Below are 20,197 nucleotides of genomic sequence, written 5' to 3' on the forward strand. Positions count from 1 at the left end.
GCATCACTACATTGGAGATACTCCCTAACCCCTAATTAACTTGTTATTTCCAGTTTATTACCAAGAACTAGCCTAATTAATGGTGTCAGTATTTCAGCTGTTTCTGAGCCATATAAACAAGCTAAATAATCAAAATTCACCATGATAAATGTTCCAAGATTTACAGGCTCTCCTTTCTGGGGGAAAAAATGCTTCCTGATATACCTGTCCTATTTGTCCAGAAGGCATATAATAAACAAAGAATCATTTTGCCATCATCTGGTTCTCTAAAGCACTTCTGTAAAATCAGCAAGAGTACCATTACTAGTTCTTTCTGCAGATATATCATCCCTCATCATTCATGACGCATATTATTAATCAAGGAACCAAAGGTCATGAAGAGAAGAAATTCTTTAGTTGCCTATATATCAATGCTAGGAGCCCATGTAACAAACGAGGAATTAGAATTGTTCATTTAAGAGCAAAAATTGGATCTAGTTGGTATTACTGAAACTTGATGGGATGATTCCCATGATTGGAATGTTAAAATCAAGGGTTATAACCTAATTAGGAAGGATTGAGTGAGCAAAGGGGAGGAGGAGTGACACTCTGTCATAAATGATATTGCTTGTTTATGAGTCACTGATAACTTAGTACTGAAGATAATTTTCTTCCAACAGATAAAGCACAAGATGGGATATTAGTCAATGTCTGCTACAAGCCCCCAAATCACACTAGGGAAAAGGATGACTGGCTCAATATATAACTATCTATGTCGTGTAGGAAAAAAAACTCTGATCATGGGGACTTCAATTTGAGTGACAGGTGCTGGGAAGCCTCATGCTGCCAGTACTAAAACATCCTTGGAATTTCTAAATAATACACATGACAATTTCCTAACTCAAAAAAAAAATACTGCTCCAACCTGGGGGAAATGATATATATATCATTTTATATACCTCGTCTTGACAGATAAAGAGCAACTGATCACAGAACTAGAAGTTAATGGTAACTTGGATACAAGTGATCATGACTTGATAACATTTATAATAAAGTTATAATAAACACAGAATAAAGTCCAGACCATTGATATATACACACTTGGTGCTTTAAGAGGTTCAATTTCACAAAGCTGAAAACAATTATGAACCATAATAGCTGAGAGGAAGAATTGAATCAGAAAAATGTGTAAGATAATTGGGATTTTTTAAAGAACACTTTACTAGATGCCCAAAAAATCACAATCCCACAATTGAGGAAGAAGGTTGTGTTGGTTAAAACTGATCTGGTTTAGAGGGGAAGTGATGGCAGCTATAAAAAAGAATATATATATATATATATATATATATATATATATATATATATATATATATATATATATATATATATATATATATAACACTGGTCTACAATTTTTGAGAAGTCGTCTGCTTCAGAGATAAAATGTGCCATTTATTATGTATTTTGATGTGCTGAATTCAAATATGACAATTAAAACAACTGATTGGCTACTGTTTCTAAGATATTTAAGTTTTTACATTTTATGTCTATGTATATTGTGTAGATAGTAGAGTTTTAATCATAAATGGTAAACCTAAGTCTTTTCGTGTGTTTATGGTTGCTTTACATGATATTTCACCTGTCCTGTTTATGTAACACTTTAAAAATCAGCAAAAGGGTTATATAAATAAAATTTATTATGAAACAAAAGGCAAAAAACTATTATGTACATAGTTTAGTCCTATTCAGTGTCTACTCGGCGCTTCTTGGCTTGTCTCTTGTATTCATTAAATGGAGCATCTCTTGTCACTGTCCAGCAATAGTCTGCAAGCACTGATGGGCTCCATTTACCCTGATAGCGTTTCTCCATTGTTGCAATGTCCTGGTGAAACGCTCGCCGTGCTCGTCGCTCACTGCTTCGCAGTTTGGTGGAAAAAAAATCTAGATGAGAGTGTAAAAAAAATGTATCTTTAGTGACATGTGGCAACCAAGGCTTTTGTATGCCTTGAGGAGGTTTTCCACCAACAACCTGTAGTTGTCTGCCTTGCTGTTTCCAAGAAAATTTATTGCCACTAACTGGAAGGCTTTCCATGCCGTCTTTTCCTTGCCACGCAGTGCATGATCAAATGCATCATCTTGAAGAAGTTCACGAATCTGAGGACCAACAAAGACACCTTCCTTTATCTTAGCTTCATTTAACCTTGGAAATTTTCCACGGAGGTACTTGAAAGCTGCTTGTGTTTTGTCAATGGCCTTGACAAAGTTCTTCATCAGACCCAGCTTGATGTGTAAGGGTGGTAACAAAATCTTCCTTGATTCAACAAGTGGTGAACACTTTTCCTCCCAGGCTCCAATGACTGTCGGAGTGGCCAATCTTTCTTGATGTAGTGGGAATCTCTTGCACGACTATCCCATTCGCAGAGAAAACAGCAGTACTTTGTGTATCCAGTCTGCAGACCAAGCAAGAGAGCAACAACCTTCAAATCGCCACAAAGCTGCCACTGATGTTGGTCATAGTTTATGCACCTCAAAAGTTGTTTCATGTTGTCATAGGTTTCCTTCATATGGACTGCATGACCAACTGGAATTGATAGCAAAACATTGCCATTATTCAGTAAAACAGCTTTAAGACTCGTCTTCGATGAATCAATGAACAGTCTCCACTCATCTGGATCGTGAACGATGTTGAGGGCTGCCATCACACCATCAATGTTGTTGCAGGCTACAAGATCACCTTCCATGAAGAAGAATGGGACAAGATCCTTTTGACGGTCACGGAACATGGAAACCCTAACATCACCTGCCAGGAGATTCCACTGCTGTAGTCTGGAGACCAACAGCTCTGCCTTACTCTTGGGTAGTTCCAAATCCCTGACAAGGTCATTCAGTTCACCTTGTGTTATGAGGTGTGGTTCAGAGGAGGAGGATGGGAGAAAGTGTGGGTCCTGTGACATTGATGGTTCAGGACCAGAAATTTCATCCTCTTCCTCGTCTAACTCAAGTGAGAATGATTCTGGTGCATCAGGTACCGGCAGTCCTTCTTCCGTGGGGTACTGGGCGTATAGCTGATGGAATGTTTGGATAATGCACAGTCCACTTTTTCTTCTTTGACACACCTTTCCCAACTGGAGGCACCATGCAGAGGTAACAATTGCTGGTATGATCTGTTGGCTCTCTCCAAATCATTGGCACTGCAAAAGGCATAGATTTCCTTTTCCTGTTCAACCACTGGCGAAGATTTGTTGCACAAGTGTTGCAGCATACATGTGGGGCCCACCTCTTGTCCTGATCTCCTATTCAGTGTCTACTTGTCCTGATCTCCAATTTTGCAGCCAAAATAAAGGTGATAGGCTTTCTTAAGCCGAGTGGTTATACTGCGCTTTTGGGATGCAAAAGTCACTTCACCACAAACATAGCAGAAGTTATCTGCACTGTTCACACAAGTATGAGGCATCTCTGCTCACTTTGGCTAAACAGAAATGTGTCCCTTTGCAAAATCAAACACTGACAAATAAGACAGCACGACACTGTATGATTTCTAGAGCTGATATAGGGCAATTTGTTCAGCAGAGTGATGTAAGCTTCGTTATGATTGCATCATTCATGACTTCTAGGAATAACATGATGCAATTCATATCATGTATGACGCAATACCAGCTTCAGATTGCATCATTCATTGTTTTGCCTAAAAAGCAAGTACTGTCCAAACCCAGTCATAGATTTATTCATAGATCCAGTCAAAGATGCATTTTAGTCATTTCTGGTTTAAATTGAGATCCCTTCCCTTTATAACTCACTTATCCTCCGCCATTCCCAAGTCAAGGGTCGTATATACTGACCCAATAGCATATCTTGAAAACTAGAGCCAATCAACAATTTTAAGCATCGTTTTCATTCTCAGTGACCCAGAATTAGTAAAGTTTGACTACATTTATTTCAGAAGCATTTTGGCTGTAGAGCAGTGTAATCAATGGAAGAAAGGTGAAGTTTATAGTAATGAATATAAATCAGAAGCTAGGAAGTGTAGAAAATTTTTAAGGGAAGCAAAGCGACACAAGGAGAAATCTATGGTCAGCAAAGTTAAAGACAATAAGTATATTAAAATCCGAACAATGGTATTGGTCCATTGATAGTCAGAAATGATAGAATTATCAACAATACTGTAAAATGGCAGAAATGTTCAATAACTATTTCCGTTCTGTGTTTGGGGAAAAACAGACACTATAATCATATCATATGATAACTTTCTTTCCATTCCAGGTATCTCAGGAAGATGTTAAAAAACAGCTACTGAAGTTAGACATTTTTAAATCAGCAGGTCTAGTAACTTGATCCCAAGAGTTTTAAAAGAGTTGGCTGAAGACCATTAATGTTGATAAATCTTGGAACACTAGGGAAGTTCCAGAAGACTGGAAGAAAGTTAATTTTGTGCTGGTATTTTAAAAGTATAAATGGGATGAGCCAGGTAATAATAGGCCTGTCAGTTTGACATTGATCCAAGGCAAGATAATGGAGCGGCTGATAAAGGATTTAATTAATAAAGAATGAAAGGAGAGTAACATAATTTAATTCCAATCAATATGGGTTTATGGAAAATGGATTTTATCAAACTACCTTTTTTAAAATGAGATTGCAGGTTTGGTTGATAAAGGCAACAGAGTTGATGTAATATACTTAGACTTCTGTAAGGCATTTGAGTTGGTGCTGCCAGACATTTCAATTAAGAAACTAGGAACGATATAAAATTAACATGGCACACATTCAATGGATTGAAAGCTGGCTAACCGATCGGTCTCAGAATGTAATTGTAAATGAGGAATCATCATCAAATGGCTGCGTTTCTAGTGGCATCATGCAGGGATCAGTTCTTGGCCCTATGTTATTTAACATTCTAATTAATGACGTGGAAGAAAACAATCACTGACAAAGTTAGCAGATCACAAACAAAATTGGGAAAGTGATAATATCGAAGAGGACAGGTCACTAATACAGAGAAATTTGGATTGCTTGGTCAAAGCTGTGCATAGACAAAAAATATGCATTTTAATATGGCTAAATGTATACATCTAGAAACAAAGAAGGTAGGCCATACTAACATGATGGGGGACTCTCTCCTGGGAAGCAGTGACTCTGAGGAAGATTTGGGGATTATGGTGGATAATCAGCTGAACATGAGCTCCCAATGTGACACTGTGGCCAAAGAGCTAATGTGATCCTGGGATGCATAAGCAGGAATCTTGAGCAGAAGCAGAGGAGTTATTTTACCCCTCTATTCGGCACTGGTGCAACTGCTGCTGGAATAGTGTGTCCAGCTTTGGTGCACACAATTCAAGGAAGATGTTGATAAGTTGGAGACAGTTCAGAGAAGAGCCACAAGAATGATTATCACTATAATGCATGTTTCTAATCCTTTAGACTCAAGGATCTCAAACTATTTATCTAAAGAGAAGGTTAGTGGGTGACTTGATTATAGTCAGTACGTTCCTACATGGGGAACAAATATTTAATAATGGGCTCTTCAGTCTAGCAGAGAAAAATATAACATGATCCAATGGCTGCAAGTTGAAACTAGACAAATTCAGATTGGAAACAAGGCATAAATTGGTAACCATGGGAACTACTTACCAAGGATCATAGTAGATTCTCCGCCACTGACCATTTTTAAATCAGGATTGGATGTTTTTCTAAAAGAAATGGTCTAGGAATTATTTTATGGAAGTTCTATGGTCTGTGTTACACAGGAGGTTAGACTAGAGGATCACAATGATCCCTTCTGGCCCGCAAATCTACAGCTATATTCTGCTCTGTTTTGTCTTTATTGTGCCTCTAATGCCAGCTAGGTCACATGTTTTGGGAGGCTATATTATAAGTCATCTTATCCTAATTATTACATTTTAAATTTTGCAATTTTCCACCTTTCCCATCCATGCAATTACCCATATAATATATGCTTGATTTTTTTTTGGGGGGGGGGGGGGGGAGGGGGAGAGAAGGGGGTTGGTAGAATCAGAGTTACTCTTCTTCCCATCACTAAACCAAAAAGAAAAAAAAAATAGCAGACAAGTAATTTTTATCTTACATATGTATGCTTTTGTCCAGTGAAGATATAGCCCATACCTCCCCTAGAATAATGGTTTTCTCCATATATCAAAAATCTTTTGACAGTTGCCATTCTATCGCCATGGTTTAAAAAGTCCACACTGCCCATTTATCTTGAGCTAGTAGGAAGCTTTCTGGGTTGAGTAGAGAGATCTAATCTAATCAGTTTTGACAGATTTACATTTATATTAAAAAAAAAATTAACTGATGAAAGCTTTTCTCCCAAGTCTGCAGACAGAGACTTCCAAGGCCTCTGCTGATGATCATAGCTTTGCCTAGCATCTATGGAGTCAAATTAACACTCAAATTAAATTAAAACAGTTGCAATGTTGCTACAGAAATTGCTATGAGAAGCAATGAAAATAATAAGAATAAGGTCAATTTCATTTAATCTCGGGGCCAAATACTAAAAGGTGCCAAGTATCTTCCAAGTGCATACAACTGCCATTAAAATCAACTGGGAGATAAGTTAGAGGTGTTCAATATCTCTCAGCATTTTCCCCTTAGAGTAAACAATCTCCCAAAGAAATAAATAGCCTTCTGTCTTCACCTTCCCTCACTGCATTATAAACTTTACACAGTCAACACTCTCCATCATACTTAATTCAGTACCCAAGAAGAATATGATGTCATGAAGAGAAGCATCACATTAATGCGAAGATAATACTTGTAAATAAAATACTTTGCATTTACAAAGCTCCCTCCATTCCAGACTCTCAATGCATTTTACAAATATTAGTTTAACTTCACAACCACCACATGAAGTACCTAAGTATTAGAAAAGTGCATGGGTCTAAGTGACTTACCCCAAAACATACAAGAACTCTGTGCCGAAGCCATGAATAGGTCTCCCCCATTCCCAGTCCTTTGCTTTACTAACCTATCCTGCCTCCCCTTCACAAACAAACAGTTTACCACACACAAGCTTCAACTTTCTGAAAAGAGAAATACTGAAACATTTAAAACAAAAATAAAGTACCACTCTCACATCCCCTTCTGTCCCCAGCCTGAGAACAATATATTTTTAAAAGCCTTAGTTGTTCTTTAGAGAGGACATTCATTGAAAAACAGAATCATAGGACTGGAAGGGACCTCAAGAGGTCATCTGCACTCATGGCAGGACTAAGTATTATCTAGACCATCCCCGTCAGGTGTTTGTCTAATCTGCTCTTAAAAAGCTCTAATGATGGCGATTCCACAACCTCCCTAGACAATTTATTCCAGTGCTCAACTATCTTGACAGGAAGGTTTTTCCTAATTTCCAACCTAAACCACCCTTGCTGCAACTTAAGCCCATTGCTTCTTGTCCTATCCTCAGAGGTAAACAAGAACAATTTTTCTCCCTCTTTCCAACCTTTTATATACTTAAACTTATGTCCCCTCTCAATCTTCTCTTCTCTAGACTAAACAAACCCATTTTTTTCAATCTTCCCTCATGGGTCATGTCTTCTAGACCTTTAATCATTTTTGTTGCTCTTCTCTGGACTTTCTCCAGTTTGTCCACATCTTTCTTGAAATGTGGTGCCCAGAAATGGACATAATACTCCAGTTGAGGCCTAATCAGCACAGACTAGAGCAGAAGAATTACTTTTGTCTTGCTTACAACACTCCTGCGAATACATCCCAAGAATGAGGATTGCTTTTTTTGCAACAGTGTTACATGGATCACTCCTATTTAGCTTGTGATCCACTATGACATGCAGATCCCTTTCTGTAGTACTCCTACCTAAGCAGTTATTTCCCATTTTGTATGTGTGCAGCTGATTATTCCTTCCTAAGTGGAGTACTTTGCATTTGACCTTATTGAATTTCATCCTATTTATTTCAGACCATTTCTCCAGCTTGTCCAGATCATTTTGAATTTTAATCCTATCCTCCAAAGCACATGCAACCCCTCCTAGTGTGGTATCATCTGCAAACTTTAAAATTGTACTCTCTATGCCATTATCTAAATGATTGATGAAGTTATTGAACAGAACTGGACCCAGAACTGATCCCTGTGGGACCCCACTTGATATGCCCTTCCAGCTTGACTGTGAACCTCTGATAACCACTCTCTGGGAACGGTTTTCCAACCAGTTATGCGCCCACCTTATAGTAACTCCATCTAGGTTGTATTTCCCTAGTTTGTTTATGAGACAGTCATGTGAGACAGTATCAAAAGCCTTACTAAAGTCAAGATATACCACATCTACCACTTCCCCTTATCCACAAGGCTTGTTACCCTGACAAAGAAAGCTATTAGGTTGGTTTGACATAATTTGTTCCTGACAATTCCATGCTATGACTTATCTTATTATCTTCTAGGTGTTTGCAAATTGATTGCTTAATTATTTGCTCCATTATCTTTCAAGGTACTGAAGTTAAGGTGACTGGTCTGAAATTCCCAAGTTGTCCTTATTTCACATTTTATAGATGGGCAAATATAATGCCATTTTCTAGTCCTCTGGAATCTCTCCCATCTTCCATGATTTTTCAAAGATAATTACTAATGGCTCAGATATCTGACCCTAGCTCATTTTCACTGGCATTCACTATGTTTTGCACAGGGTAGGTTCACTAATCTTTTCGTTGTCATTTAGTACTTCCACCATTTCCACATTTTCTGTGATTGTTTCCCCCTCCCACGCCCACCCCATATTGAGTAACGGGACTACCCTGTCTTTGATCTTCCTCTTGCTTCTAATGTATTTGTAGAATATTTTCTTCTTACCGTTTATGTCTCAAACTAATTTAATCGTTAATAGGATTAAGTTAATCAAGTCAGAATTAAAAAGCACAGCTCTCACAGATACAGTTAAATTAGTGGATTACTAACCACACACAATGTAGTTCTACATTGTCCCCTAATTCACAAAGTCTCTCTACCCACACAGAACACACACAGAGGCAGATGTAACACCGAGGAAGGGGAAAATTCAGTGATTCCCCTCACTTATTGTTAGCTAACATCATTGTCAAGTGACCTATCATTCTGCCCTTTATTAAAAATCTAGAAAAGTCACAGGCACTGTTGTAATGGATTTTTCTTTTCATTTCTTTCTACTAAGTTGTTACATCGCCATGTGTTCCAATTAAAGAATGATTAGACCAAATGCCAAGTTTGACACCAAGAGAAAGAACACATTCCCCCTTAAGAATTCCCTTTGGGAAACTTCTGAAATATCAGAATAATGTTTCCCTTCCAAGTCATATAATTAATTTTTCTAGTTCATGGCTATAATTTCCTTTTTATTAAAAAACTAGAAAACCATATTGAATTTATATGCAGTCCAACCTAGTAAATTTTCCCCATCTCTAATTCCTATTATAGAACAAATTAACTAAACATAGACCAGATACTCAACAATGTAACAACTGGAGATTCAGAATGAATCCAGAAAAGCTCAATGGTCTCATGATCAGCCATATTGAAAGATATAAACAAAAAAAGATACTGATTAAGATTAAGAGTTGTTAGAACCTTTGCTAATTTGAGTAACAGTACATCTCAAAGGAAGTTATCAGTTGCAGCTAATACCGGAGACATACACACCTTGCAACACATTTTTTCCAAGATATAATCTGACACTGATTCAGGCTGGCATCCTAAAAGCATGAGGTGCTAAGGCTCTGTTAGAAATGATAATGAAGAAATTATTGGAAGGAAGAGAAAAAAGGGAGCAAGGGATTAGCACACTGAATAGCTTTACAATAAAAGGCAACAAAGTTTGGTTTGGTGGATAGGGGGAATGCGGTGGACATAATATATTGGACTTTAACAAGGCTTTTGACACAGTCCCACATGACATTATCATAAGTAAGCTGGAGAAATGCAGGCTTGGTGGAACTACCATTAAATGGATACATAATTGGTTAACCAACCGCAAACAAAGAGTAACTATTAATGGAATGATGTCAGATTGGAAAGAGGACTCAAGCAGGGTCCCACACATATCTGTTCTGGGTCTGGTGTTATATAACATCTTTATTAATGACCTGTATGTAGGAATAGAGAGCACACTAATCAAATTTGGAAAGGACACAAAGCTAGGCAGGGCTGCAAACACTTTGGAGGACAGAGCTAAAATTCAAAGGGATCTTGATAAACTGGAGAACTGGGCTATAGACAATAAAATGAATTTCAACAAGGTAGAGTCTGAAGGCAGAAAGAGCATTAGAGGCAGATGCCTGCTGACTGAGAGCTTGAGCAAGGGCCAGAGGCAGCTGAAGGCAGGGACAGCAGCAGAGGAACTTACCTGCTGACATCTCCAAGCCTGGAGAGCTGGACCCCAGAGGAACAATGAGAGGACCAGGGGGACTGAGGGATGCTCCCCTGACAAGGACACTCCCAACAGAAAGCCTGTGGAGGTCCTCACTGGGAAAAGTGGGATTGCACTCTAGCCAGAAGGGTTGGGGTGGCTGTCCTGGCAGAGGGTTGGAAGAGGCTGGATAGGGAGCCTAAGCATGGCAGAAGACACCACACCAGGGAGACAGTGATCTCCCAGCAGAGAGGCTGGGGCGGTTCCCCCCACAAAGAGTACAGTTTTAAGGACTATATACACTGGGAATGTTATGAACTATGCTTTGGAACTTTTGTTAAAGACTATTTGCACTATATTTGGTAATGAACTGCTCTTCAGGAGGGGTATTGTTTAAACAGAGAGTCCTCTGGGTTACCTGAGAGGGGAAACTGAGATAGGTGCACCTGCTGTGTTGCAGCATATCACAGGAGGATGCTCCAAGCAGGGTATGCCTTCTCGTAAAGGGTCTCCCACCTCTCAGGAGAGTGCCCTTACCTATGAGATATGGGATATTTTTACTGGGGCAGGGCACCTCCCACAATCTCTCATGTTGAAGCTGTTCTACTGTGGATAAATAAAGAAAAAAGTGATTTGAGCAGGAGGACCAGACCCAGAGTCTTCTGCCTCCCAGGTGGGTGCCCTAACCATTGGATTAGAGCAGTGGTTCTCAGCCTATTTATCATTCTGGGCCTCATATGTGGCCCACAAAGCGTTAACTGGGCCGCAGGTTGAGAATCACAGTGCCCCCACCTAAAACCCGCACAAACCCCTATGGCTCAGCGCCCTCCGTCCAGAGACCCCCTCCACAGAGTGGGACCAGGGGCGGACAGCTGAGCATGGGTGGGGTGGGAGGCAGGGTGCCCAACCCCGGCTCTACTGCGCAGGGACCACGACCCCCACTGTGCAGGGCCAGGTTGCCCGGACCTGGCTGGGGGGGGGAGGCAGGCGGCAGCCGGCTGCCCAGATCCCGCCGCGTGGCAGGGTAGACAAGAGCCCGGAGCCCGCGGTGGGGGGGGCGGTCGCTGGGAGCCCACGGCCTTTAGCACACAGCTGAGTTGGGCCGCGGCTGTGTGCTAATTGGGCCGCATGCAGCCCGCGGGCTGAGAACCACTGGATTAGAGTGCCATTTTCTCTTTCTCTGGCCCAATGACCATTTAAGTATTTATCCACAGAGGAAAAGTCTTTGGGCCAGACAGAGAAAATGACTCTGTAGTCCCGTGGTTCAGGACATGTGAGGTGGGAGACTCAGGGTCCAGTCCTCCTGCTCCAATCACTCTTCTATTATTTATCCACAGGGTTTCAACTTTAACACGAGACAGTGATGGAGAGGCCCTCCCCCACATCAGAATATCCCTTAGCTGTGTGATTAGAGCACTCCCCATGAGAGGTGGGAAACCACTGTTCAAATCCTCTGGCAGAGAAACGGGGGAAATGAACCTGGGTCTCCCATATTCTTGGCAAGTGCTTTAATCACTGGGCTAAAAGTTGTAAGGTAGGCACCTCCTCTTCTAGCTATTTTGCGTGACATGAGGCAGGTGCCTAATTCATTCTTCCAAGAAACTACATAGGTGCTTACGCTGCCTGACTCCAAGACTCAGGACCTCATTAGTGGAATGCTAGCAGAGATAGCAGTCCTAGACTTAGGTGCCTATCTCAAAACGAGGAGAAGCTTAGGTCCCATCTCTCTTGCCAAGATCTCCCACTGGCTAGCTTAAGCAGACCCCAGTCTAGCATTCTGGCTTTTGTGGATCACATTCTAAGGCACCTATCTCCCTCATTCACTGTATAGGAGCCTAGATGCCTAACTCAATCTTGTGGATCTGTGTCATTCTAGTGATTTTGTAGGCACCTAAAAGTTAGGTGCTGCAACACTGGACTGAAGTCCCTTTGTGGATCTGTCCCACAGTGATCAATACTGGAGTCAAAAGATTTCTTATGCATACTCTTTTACAATACCACAGTACACAAATTGTTTGGGGTATTATTTTTGTTCCTGCCTTCATACTCTTTTTTTTTTTTTTTGGATACTTTGTATTCTAGACAAACAATTTAGGCCCCAATACTACAATGACAAAGTCAACTGGCCTCGTCATGGGTGTAAGGGTCTGCCCATACAGAACTTATTACAGGATCAGGGCCTTATATTATAAACTTCTTGAGGCTGCCCAACTACATATTTTATAAAACATAGGTGCAAATAATGGGGCTACATAATTAATATTAGGGGCAGTGTAGTTTTGCCCTCTTCTATAGCATGAGTAACCACCACTGGAGAGAGGTTACCAGCTGTGATGGACTGATGCTCTCAACTGGTAAGCACAAATTCTACATTGATTCAGTGAGTAAGAAAGTGATATTTTAAAAAATATATATCTAAGGCAGCAGAGATGGCTTCAGCATCATGTGAATGGAAAGAAATAAGAGGATCTGGAGAGAAGAAAGACTAGAGTTCTTTCTGAAAGTGAAACTTTGACATCCAGTAAAAGAAGTGGCAAAGTTAGCATGTGGATTAGCAAGACTACAACATGTCAGTGCTAATGATAAATTAGCCCATTGGTTGCTAACGTTCAATAAATGCGGGCAGGGGACTGGACTCGATGATCTCTCGAGGTCCCTTCCAGTCCTAGAATCTATGAAATCCCTGTCTCTTAGGGTACATCCATACTGCAATAGAGGGACTCACAGCACAGTTGAAGCTGGCCCAGGTTAGCAGACTTGGGCTAGTGGGGCTCAGGCTGTGGGGCCATAAAATTGCAGCGTAGACACTGGTTTGAGTCCCAGTGTCTATACTATTATTTTATAGCACCACGGCCCAAGCCTCACAAGCCTGAGTCAGCTGACCCAGGCCAGCCGCAGGTCTTTTACTGCATGTGGACATACCCTTATTGTCAGATACTCAGCTGAGGGTACTTTTGACTTAAAATCCCAGATGGTTTCAACAATTTACATTTATTAACATGAGACTAGTATGTGATGAAAAACAGATTAAGTTTTTAATGTAAAACAATATTTAGTACAATTGTATATATACGGTCCACACATTTCTTATTTGTGCTCTTCAATAATGTAATCACACAGCTACTCATATTTTCAAACAATTTAGTGAGGGAAAAATAGCTGTATTTACTGTATAAATGGATCATTTAAAAAGCTTTGTTAAAGCCTTCCTCCACACTATTCATTAAAAGCATAATGAATATTCAATATTACCCATCATACCATTTTAAAATGTGATTCAATAAACATGTATAAACAATTACATCTCAATACCTTTAATTCACAGAAAGACTGGGGTGCTAAATGTTCTGTGATGTTCTATTTCTCTGTAGACCCTATGTTTCAAATTAATCTTCAGTCAGACACGGGAGGTTGTGTCTTTCAGCATTTTAGCCATTTTACCCACCACAGTGGTGTTTCTTTCAGGTTCTAAAACACTCTCACTGTTCCTGTACAGTTTTCAGAGGCTTTTTTAAGGTTGAATATTTAAATTTTTACATTTACAATTTGGTATCACTTCTCAAAAATAAAGGCTTTTTCTCCTCCTTTTGTCTAGATTTATGGGAAACGTATTTACGTTCGTATGTGGTTACAAAAGCAGACCACACCCTGCAACCACTAAAAGGCTTATTCTTTCTGGGGGCATAATGTATCCAGATGCCATTTAATTTCTGAAGAGTTACGTCACATATGTGCCCATGTATTGATGCCTGAACAAACCCCAGAGTGCTGACCCTTAAACAGAATAAATATATGAACAGCACATTGCAGTTACATGCTTTATTCTCATTGGATTTTACAGCACAAAACTATTTTTCATCCCTTGGAGAAGGCGAGCTCAATTCTGGATAGCCTAGGCCTGTAAGTCTACTGAAGCAACAAGTGGTAGTTTGAAGTATTTGCATTATAGCAGACACAGGAATCACCTATAAATGATAGCTCTGTTAAAGCAGACAAAATAAAGATCTCTACAAGTAAGTTACCAGGAAGGACCCAGTTAATTCTACAATCTCTGTTTAGGACCACCACAAAGGTTTACAAATGACATATTTTGCCTTCGTATTTAACTTGATAGATTTCAGTGAGTTTTTCTAAATAACTGGAGCTGGGGATTTTGTTTATTTTATTAAGCACTGATTCTGTGCTTGCCATTATGCAAGACACAGACAATTCCTACCTCTCAAGATCTCAAAATCAATTAAAAGACCTGAATGAGACAAAATGCACTGAAAACCCCCAGGGGAAGTTGTTAAAAAAAAAAATCAAAGTTAAGTCTCTCTCTTATAAAATGCAGAGTGGGAGAGGGCATATGTCTTACTTTAGTTTTTGTGGGCCTCCCCACAGAAGCAATCCTATTGGAGAGAGCACAGGCCTGGCTGGACACTTGGACTGGAAAGGTGTTCCAATCATAGATACAGCAGGGAATGCGGCAGAAATGAAAGGGAAAGGCAACAAGATAGCATTCGGGGAAAAGCAAAAAAACCCTTTTAAATAAAACTCCCCTGGAACACCACCTATAACAAAATGAAGTTCCTTAAAATACAAATTAATATATTCTGGTATTCCAGGCAAATGGACACAGAAAACTTTTGGTTATCTGAACTTATGCTTTAATTCAGCACTTAGATACCAAGGGGGTAATGGAAATGTGATTAAAAAAAACAAACTGAATTGTAGATAAAGATAAACCTGTGCAGGGTCTTTAAGGGAAAAAAAATGGGAATTTTAATCTTTAATACTTCAACTTCAAGAGCTGTAGTGTGATACACAATAAGCCCCAACCAACACAAATGCACACCCAAAAAGACATTGTGATAATTACCTGATTTCCAAGTCCTCATGTTCCCTTTTTTATTTAGCTGTATGATTTTAGTTAAATGTTGTGAACATTAGTCATAAAAGTGAGAGGGTGATTACTTTGTCTAGAGCAGCAATCTTTCTGCTAGAAATCTACCAGTAACCTTTCATACTGGATTTAGAACTAGTGTTTTATCCCACATGCAGAACATCTTTGCCTTTCCCCTATACGAGTCCCCTATCCACACATTTCTCTAGATTATTTTGTCTCTGATAACCAAAATCCATTAGTGGTCTGGAGAGAAGCATGGTATGGTCAAGGCACTAGACTGGGAACAAAGGTTATCTGGATCAGTTCCTAATTCTGCTAGAGACTTTGTGTGTGATCATGGACAAACCTAGTAGCCACATAATTGTATTGAATCTTTTCATTGATTGCAATGGGCATTGGACTGGGACCATAACCTTTGCCTCAGTTTCCATCAGTAAAACGAAAATACTACCACCTTCCCTATCTCAGAAGGGTGTTATGAAGATAAATTACTGTCCATTGGGAGGGGAGGGGGGAGTCAGATATTTATGGTGGTGAAGACTATATATTTACTGACAAAGACAGTTGTCATGACAGACAAAAATGCTGTATACTTCTTGCCTTTTCCTTAAAAATATCATTGAACTTAAGAAAAACTTTAATAGTAAAACAGTTCTGCAGTAACGTTCAACTGCATGATGGATAGATGATGTTACCTGGAATTATAAAGTTATAGTACTTTTCCATTAGTTTCTGAATCAGCTGGTTGGCCTTTTTTATTCTCCCACCTCCATCACTGAGAAATTCTGATTTGCTTAAGCCAGCTTCCAGAAGGTAAATTCCAACCTGTGAAACATATTTGCAAGAAATTAAAATGATTAAGGAATTAAAATAGATTTAGAGAACAAAAACCAAACCAGAACAATGCTTATAGGTTAGGAAACTACATTTGGCAAATTTTGAAGACTGGTGGCTATGGATAGAGTTAATCTCTTAACCCCATGCAAAATTTTAGTATGCCACACTTAGGAACTCAGATGGTTTCTAAATTCATTTTAAGTGACCTTAATGTGCAATGATTAAAGGCAATTATTCAAAAAACATTGAAAATATGTATGCAGATAACTACTGAAGAGTACACTTTGCACTGTATTCTAGAAGTGTGTGGTGGGACCTGGACTTGCCAAATGTTTACCTAACTTTCTATTTTATAGTACCAAACACAAAATGAGCTATTTTTATTTGAAAATCCCTCTTAAAATAAACTGCATGAACAAATACCTTTAATGCTTGATCTTCTCTAGGTCTTTGATAAAGTCCAATTACCTTCTTCTTTTGCAACCATCTCAAGTCTTCTAACATTTCACTATTGAGAGATGATTCCACCAATATGCCCTCTTCATAATCACCTAGGCTTTCTTTTTCCTCCTCACCCCCTTCTTCTCCACTTCTTGCATGAAGACAGATTTGCAGCTGATCACCAGAATCTGTTCTCATCAAAGTAAAACTCCTTTTATGGATCTTCTCAATAAGAATTTTCTGAGGAAAAAGCTGAAGAACAAATTCTCCAAGTAAAGCTTTCCAGGAATTGTCTGAATGGTAAGGCAAGACTACAATGTTTAGCTGTACAGATATAGAGGTCAAGATGGAGCAAGAGTCTTCTCCGTCATCTGTTGAGAAACCCACTGACTTTGACCCTCTGTTTTCTCTGTAAGCCAGTCCTTCATCAATGCTATCATCATCTATAACAAAGGATACAGAAGAGGTGCTTGGACCTGGAACAGGGTGGTCTTCATCCATGTTATCATCCAATAGTATTACCTCATTCCTTCGGTCTTCATGCATATTCCAACAGAGTTGCTTCTTTTTCTCTTCATCCATCCTCAGTGGAGGCGCACGCTTTCGACGATTACTCATCTTGCTATTTTGCTGGCAGTGTCCCAATCTCTGTAAAACTGACTAATATTAGTCAATGGTAGATAACACTAATTAGATACCCACATAAATCTTTTATTGTGCTACAGCTGAAGAGTTTGCAGAAGTCACATTAGTTTACAACTCTGCTCATTAGGGGTTCTACAGATGGCTCAAAGTGTCTATTCAGTTTTATAAAACACTCTTGTTCCTGCCCCAAAAAATCACACATACAAAGCCATGTAAAAAGATGTGTCTTATGGTGGTTTTAAGAGATCAATTGCTTATTTTAATCAGAGAAAGGAACTCACTCATTTCTTCTGCCTAGTTCAATCATCATCCAAAACTTTCTAGTCAGCACCACTTATTTTTCAAATGAAGTTAACACCAGGAGTACTTTTTCCTCTTGAACAAAATGTTTCTTGGAAGTTATAATTAATCAGTGAGACAGACCATGAAAACTGCAAAGTGAAAGAGGGGTACACAAAAGGCTTGAAAAATCCACTCTCTTGTGGTAAGCAGGAAGCTTTCCCTAGCAAATGGGGAGCCTACATATCAGCAATTTTAATGCAATTTAAGAATTTGGGATTTTTTTTTTTATAGTCCTTGTGATTGCATAGACAATTTTCCAAATGCAAACTGATTGTAAACCTATGAAGCACTGTCACCTGGAATCTGTAGACTAACAGTTCAATGAGTCTGCTGCTGCTTCTAGTTTTGCCATGCAGCAACAGATTGAAATTAAGAAGACTGAGCAGTTTCACTGCAGTTATTCAGAATCCCATGGACAGTTGTGAAAATGTCAGGGATCATATTAATTTCACACTGCTGCTGCTGAAGAAAACTATCTGCTTTCCAGGGATAACGCTTTCCTGTGCTGCTGAAGAAAACTATGAGCAGCAGCACAGGAAAGCTTTATCCCTGGAAAGCAGAGGCCAATTCACTTGCAACTGCCTGTGGGTTCCAAAGAAGGAGAAGAGACAAAAAGTTTCTTATAACTTCAAGCACCCAAAGTGGGATGGAGTTTCAAATGTATCCAGCACATACTAGACAGAGGATGACAGAATATAAAAGATGGTTTGGAGCCTGAGCTTCTCAGTAGGCTGTTGTCCATGTATATCCCTGGTGATGTCCATCCTAGCCTTAATATCTACCACTGGCTAGCAGCTTTAGCACCGCACCCCCATCTCCCGCCCCCAGTTAATAAGTGATTGATACATTTTTTTCAAGGCCTGGGAATACTCTTCTCTTGAAGTAGCTTGCACAACAGTCCTTAGCAGTTTGTTGGTGCAACTAAGCCCAGATTCAGCAAAGAATTTAGGTATATGCATAAAACTTTAAGAACACCTGTAGTCCCAATGACTTCCATGGAACTGCCCATGCTTAGGTGCTTTGCTGAATCTGAACTTTGAAGCACAGAGGTTATTTTACACATAATCCTACTAGTCAATAACTTACATATGGTAAATACAGTACATGGAACATGGGGAACATTAAGGATCAATGTTCACAATAAATGCAATCAGTTCTGAGAAGTTAGTAACTATATATTCAAAAAGGTAGTTGTCAAAATATTGGATTTTCAAAAAAAGATAGTTAGAGAGACTTAGATTAGCTCAGCAAAACACTTGAGCTCAGCAAAAGGTTCAAAATAATGACCTTGTATAATTTCAATTTCATTTGCCAGGAATGATCAGCCAAATTAACAGATCTATACCACCTGTATCAAAATTGTTACTGAAATACAATAGCAAAGAAGCAAATATGCTAAACTACTCATTACATAGTCACAGGTCCCAAGGCTAAGGAGGGGTTAACTCTGGAATGAGCCAGAAAATTTCCAGAAATTCTTGGAAGACCTTCTCTTCTTGAATTTGACACAGTAAGAGACTCACAGGCCTGACATACAATACCCCGAAATTTTGTCTTAATCAACTCTACAGAAGCTACTTTTTCTAAAGGAAGCTAGCTGTAAGCTGTTTGTAGACCTGCTCCCTCTGATCATATGGCCCACATTTTATGTTTCTCTGCTAAACAGATTCTCATTGCAGCTCCTGATCATTCAACATCCACAACAGCAGCACAAGGAACTGCAAAAACATACTGCCATTTAGAGTCTGGAGTTTCAACTGCTTCATAATTGAATTGTATGAAAGGAGCAAGTGAAAAAATGAGCACTCAATGGTAATAAAAGGAGAAAACTTACGGTATCTTTCGCAAAACAGTATCTTTTTTCAAGTTATAAGCACATGGTACTGCTCTTCAACTGGATGTCTCATGATGAAGGAACCACAGAGAATACTATGTGCAACTACTTCTGAACCCTTCCCATAGCATCAAACGTTGCTTAAGCATGGCTCTGCCGTCCCTGAACACAATGGCTACCTTGTTCTGTTCCTACAATTTTTTTTTTTTTAAACACACAAGAATAGGTTATTGGTGTATCACTCAACCCCCAAATTGGAGGACCAGTGGACTGTTTTTTGTATGGTCCCAATCCTCTGACCGGTCCAACTTGGGTAGCCCTGCCAGAAGAGTAAATCCTGCTAGCATAGAAGGAACACTACCTGTGACCCTGAGAGCTAGTTTTTCCCCCACTCATATGCGGAATGAATTTTGTTATGTGCACGAAAATGGAGGTGAAGTGTGTCACATCACCTTCATATCAGTGCATATAACAAAATTCATGTGGTGGGGCCAAGAGGTTCGGCGTGTGCGAGGGGGCTCAAGGCTGGGACAGAGGGTTGGGATGCAGCGGTGTGAGGACTCTGGCTGGGGGTGAGGGCTCTTGGGTGGGGCCCGGGATGAGGGGCTTGGGGTGCAGGAGGGTGCTCCGGGGCTACGGGCAGGGAGAAAGGACTCCCCCCAGCTCTCTCTCCCTGCAGCAACACCTCGACTGGTGGAGAGAAGCGCCCCTCGGCTCGGGCCGCAGTATAGGCACTCCTCCCCCAGCCCCAGCAGGTCCAGGCCGGGGTTGCCCGGGTTCAGGCTGGGGTAGAGGCGCCCCAGCCGCAGCGGGTCCGGGCCGCGGCATAGTTGGGGCCAGGGGGCTGTCCCAGCCATGGCAGGTTGGAGGCCGAGCTAGGTTGGGGCTGGG

At 40.1% G+C, this 20,197-nt stretch overlaps 1 protein-coding gene across 7 annotated transcripts in view; it reads right to left on the bottom strand.

Annotated features, from left to right (window-relative positions):
- Positions 1–20,197, bottom strand: part of SHPRH (SNF2 histone linker PHD RING helicase) — a 142,573-nt gene that overhangs the window by 115,881 nt on the left and 6,495 nt on the right. For 4 of the 7 annotated variants that reach the window (XM_008177225.4, XM_065588788.1, XM_065588790.1 and 1 more), the window contains exons 2-3: positions 16,468–17,145; positions 15,903–16,032 (exon numbers count right to left, since the gene is read on the bottom strand). In XM_008177225.4, coding sequence (XP_008175447.4) covers positions 15,903–16,032; positions 16,468–17,103 — 766 coding nt within the window. In that variant the 5' untranslated portion in view covers positions 17,104–17,145. Of the gene's footprint in view, positions 1–5,604; positions 5,875–9,613; positions 9,686–15,902; positions 16,033–16,467; positions 17,146–20,197 lie in introns of those variants that run through there. The other 3 variants (XM_065588789.1, XM_065588793.1, XM_065588792.1) reach the window with 3 other exon arrangements.

This window comes from Chrysemys picta, chromosome 3 (genome assembly GCF_011386835.1).
Source record: "Chrysemys picta bellii isolate R12L10 chromosome 3, ASM1138683v2, whole genome shotgun sequence".
In the NCBI taxonomy this organism is placed as follows: domain Eukaryota; kingdom Metazoa; phylum Chordata; order Testudines; family Emydidae; genus Chrysemys; species Chrysemys picta.